Source organism: Achroia grisella, unplaced genomic scaffold (assembly GCF_030625045.1).
Source record: "Achroia grisella isolate CSIRO2021 unplaced genomic scaffold, CSIRO_AGI_Agris_v1 utg2471, whole genome shotgun sequence".
Lineage (NCBI taxonomy): Eukaryota > Metazoa > Arthropoda > Insecta > Lepidoptera > Pyralidae > Achroia > Achroia grisella.
In genome coordinates this window covers 478,550-482,500 of record NW_026712739.1, presented here as the reverse complement: position 1 = coordinate 482,500, position 3,951 = coordinate 478,550, and the positions used below count along the sequence as shown (strand labels likewise).

Genomic DNA, 3,951 nt, shown 5'->3' with positions numbered 1-3,951 from the left:
TCTTATCACTACGACTGATTTAATCTTATTACATATTTATATTTGACCCAAAAATTTGTGCTTGTTGGTAGTTTGTATTCACACGTTTCGACTTGTAAATGTAAACTTACAAGGATTATTTAAAAGAGCAACACACAAGTTTCTTGCTCGTTCTTCTTGTGATGAGACAGCTTTCCGAACGAGTGGTAGATAAAAAACAAATTGTTATGATTATTCAAAAGTGCTTAAATTAAGTTTAATTGAATAACTGATTTTCTATTCTATTCTATTCTACTCAAAAACTAAAAATTTTGGAAAGTCCACTCTATAATTGTGGTATTAAAGTATAATTTCAAAAATTTAAGATTTCTGTTTTACGCGGATTTTGATGCGTTTTCATTTAAAAGATAGAATTGATAGAGTGACTGAAGAGGAAGGTTTAGGATACATAACGTCCCACTACTGAACACGGATCTTTAAACGCACGATAATCTATATATTCTATGTCCACGCGGGCGACGCCGCGGGCGGATAGCTAGTTATAAATAAAATTGTTGATCTTACTATTTTCGATGCAATTTCTTCATATTTTCTCACCACTTAAACCTTCCATGGAGTTCTAAGTATATTTCAAAACCAAAAATAATCAAGTCGCTCCAACCTTTCTCGAGTTTTAGAGAGACTAACAAACGTCAATTTATTTTTTTATATATAGAAAGAAGAATTGTTATAAAAAAGTATATGTCAAAAATAGTTTTAAAATAATTGTAAAAACTTCTATATATATAACTCAAAGGTGACTGACATAGTGATCTATCAACGCACAGCCCAAACCACTGGACGGATCGGGCTGAAATTTGGCATGCAGGTAGATGTTATGACCTAGGCATCCGGTAAGAAAGGATTTTGATTAATTCTACCCCCAAGTGGATAAAATAGGGGATGAAAGTTTGTATGAAACTTTGTCATTTTTAAACCGATCGGGCTGAGACTTTGCAGCTACTATGACGTAGGCATTCCCTAAGAAAGAATTTTGATAAATTCCACTCCTAAGGAGATAAATTAATGTGAGCGAAGCCGTGGGCAAAAGCTAGTTATAAAATCATCGTTAAATATTAAATTAGAATATAACAGTTATAACGTATGTAATTTTTAGGCTTTAGTAATAAAAAATTGCATGCCTACTGTAAAAAGGCATATTACAGCGCTGCCAGCTGATATCATCACTGTGGTTGTTTACTTAAATTGTAATGCAAAAAAAAAAGAAAAAAACCAATATAAAAATCCATCAAGGAGTTCGCTATATGCAGGTCAAAAGGCATGATATCTTAATCACATGATAAAGTGATATTCCTTGTATAAAAGCGACGTACCGCTTACCACCTTTTTTTTATGCCACGAGCTGTCAAACGAGCATAGACCATCTGATGGTAAACGGTTACCGTAGCCTATGGACGCCTGAAAAATCAGGGGTGTTCCGCGTTGCCGACCCTTCAGAAACCTCAATATACTCTTCTTGAAAACCCCAATACTAGAGTCACTATAGAAAACTAGGTGAACCGTTTTGCAATTCTAATTACAAAAATTAAAAAAATATTGAACCATAGTGTTTACCTTTTTTTTTTTATTTTAATCTATTACTTTAATTAGATGCGTAGTAGAATTGCTATTTAAATATTTCGTACTATTTATCATTAACTAGCATTCGCTTCGTCCGCGTGGAATTTAACTTTATTTTTCGAAAATATATTTTTTTTTTAAATAGAAGTAACCTAAGTTAACTTCTTATTACATTAGCTACCTGCCAAAAAAGTCCCGTCAAAATCGGTCCAGCCGGAACTAGCCGGAATGAGCCAGATTAGCCGGAACAAACAGAGAGACAGATAAAAATTGTAAAAAATGTTAATTTGGTGTATGTACCGTATTTATATTTATATGCATGTAGTATAAAACAGTTATTTCAATATTACAAACAGACACTCCAATTTTATTTATATGTATAGGTGTATAGATGAAACTTATGGATAAAGTAAGATTGCAATGGTTTAAGATTTTTTTTCAAATAATCCAGTAGTTTCGGATTTTGTTCAATGCAATATACAATATATACACACTACACTACAATATATATACAAACAAATCTTTTCCTTTTATAATATTAGTATAGATATGTAATATTATGTTATCTGTGGTATAGATAAAGCGTAATAATTTTTATTATCACCTTAAATATATCATTATCTATTACCATTATTAAAATGGTGAATCACATATCAAGCAAAAAAAATCTAAGTTCCTTTGATAATGATTGCACGTTGAATAGTTACGTAGTGATTAGATTCAAATTGTTAATAATGAGGACCTTATGGCTAGCAATGTACCATGTCAGATTGACCTCCATGAGGCTCCCCTGGAAACCAATTTGATAAATTCATAGTGCATGTCACGATGTGCTAACTGACCTGACCTCATGCTCATCTTATCATCCTCTACTGGTGCTCCGCCAGCGTAAACCGTTAGCGCAGGCGGGTGCATCATTCTAACATCATATATAAAAAAACATACCTATATTTTTTATATACCTATCTTAGATACAGGATTTAAGATGTTATGACTACACTATATCTAGCCTAATTCCTAATTTGCCTAAGATTAAGACGATAAAAATGTGATAGTAACATTATAGTATTTGCGTTGTAGGTTATCATAAAGATAAAATAATATAATCAGATAAATAGCGTTCCATTGACGTTGAAATTAAAATACTAAATGTAATTTTACATTTAACATATTTCATTCAAGTTTTAAAATGTAAGAATTGACCTTGCGTGCTATTTGATAATGCTAATCGTGTCAACAAGTTAACGTCAATACACGATCGCATATTCATCAACACGATCAAAGGTTAAGTGTAAAAAAAACTTAATTACTTAAGTAACAAAAAATGTAACAAGCATGCAGTATTATGCACCTAACTTAGTTTTGTAATATAAATCAAAACGTTATAAAAAAAAATACATTAAAAATTGACACAATTAGCAAGCAATAGACTAAAATAGAATATTTAATTCAAATTTAGAACTTAAAAAATTACTAACCCGCCATAGTAAGTTGATGGAAAGTCACGTAGTACTAGTGTAGTAGTGTGGATTGATACAAGAACACTACGGTTTTCTCGATTTTCAGATCGAAACACATGAAAAATAATTCGAGATAAATAACTGTAACTCAGTCGGCACTACCAAAACGCTGTCAGTCAGTGACGTGAATGAAATGAAAATACTGAATGACTGAATAATATAAGAATGAAAGCTTAATGAATGAGTAGTTCACAGAGTAATTTGAGTTAGAAGAGGCGTGATTTATTGTTACATTACAGATAGTTTACTATATTACGGCTTTGGAAGTATATATTTGTGGCCAAGAATTTGAGTTAAAAAAATTGTTTTGTTGCTATGAAATACAAATTAATATATTACCCTACTTTTTTATACAGCAAAATAAAGAGTCAAATGATACATATTAATGTTTATCTCACTACTTCGCATTCTTTGCATTCCGGATAGTCTGCTGCAGTCTTTTTACATACATACTTTTTGTTACATAATGCAACAATTTAATTGTAGTGTACTGCGCAATACAAATTTTATTTTGATTATTGGATTCGTGTTTCTGGGTTTAAAGCTGAGTGTACTTTATGCTATAATTTATATTATCGTAAGGCCAATAAAAAAAAGAAAGTATAGCTGTATATGCAAGTTCCTTTGCTTGACTCAATATAATAAACATACTATAAAAAAAATATACATGTAACCGTTGAACTTGAGCTTGTTTGTTTTTTGAATGTTAATTTAAATTTTTCATAGCGTTATCGTGTAAAATGGCATCATTTGACTTAAATTCCATAAATACAGCTTTAAGTGATCCAAGTAGAACTATAAGTGGTGTAGATTTTTCTGGAAAATCATTGAA

General features: G+C 31.0%; 1 protein-coding gene across 1 annotated transcript in view; it reads right to left on the bottom strand.

Moving 5' to 3' along the window:
- The window catches only part of LOC131842797 (cytoplasmic aconitate hydratase-like), a 69,255-nt gene extending 66,003 nt beyond the window's left edge, over positions 1–3,252 (bottom strand). The window contains exon 1 of the mRNA XM_059191368.1: positions 3,078–3,252. Within this exon, the coding sequence (XP_059047351.1) occupies positions 3,078–3,084 (7 nt within the window). The 5' untranslated portion in view covers positions 3,085–3,252. The remainder of the gene's footprint in view (positions 1–3,077) is intronic.
- Positions 3,253–3,951: the final 699 nt, after the last annotated feature.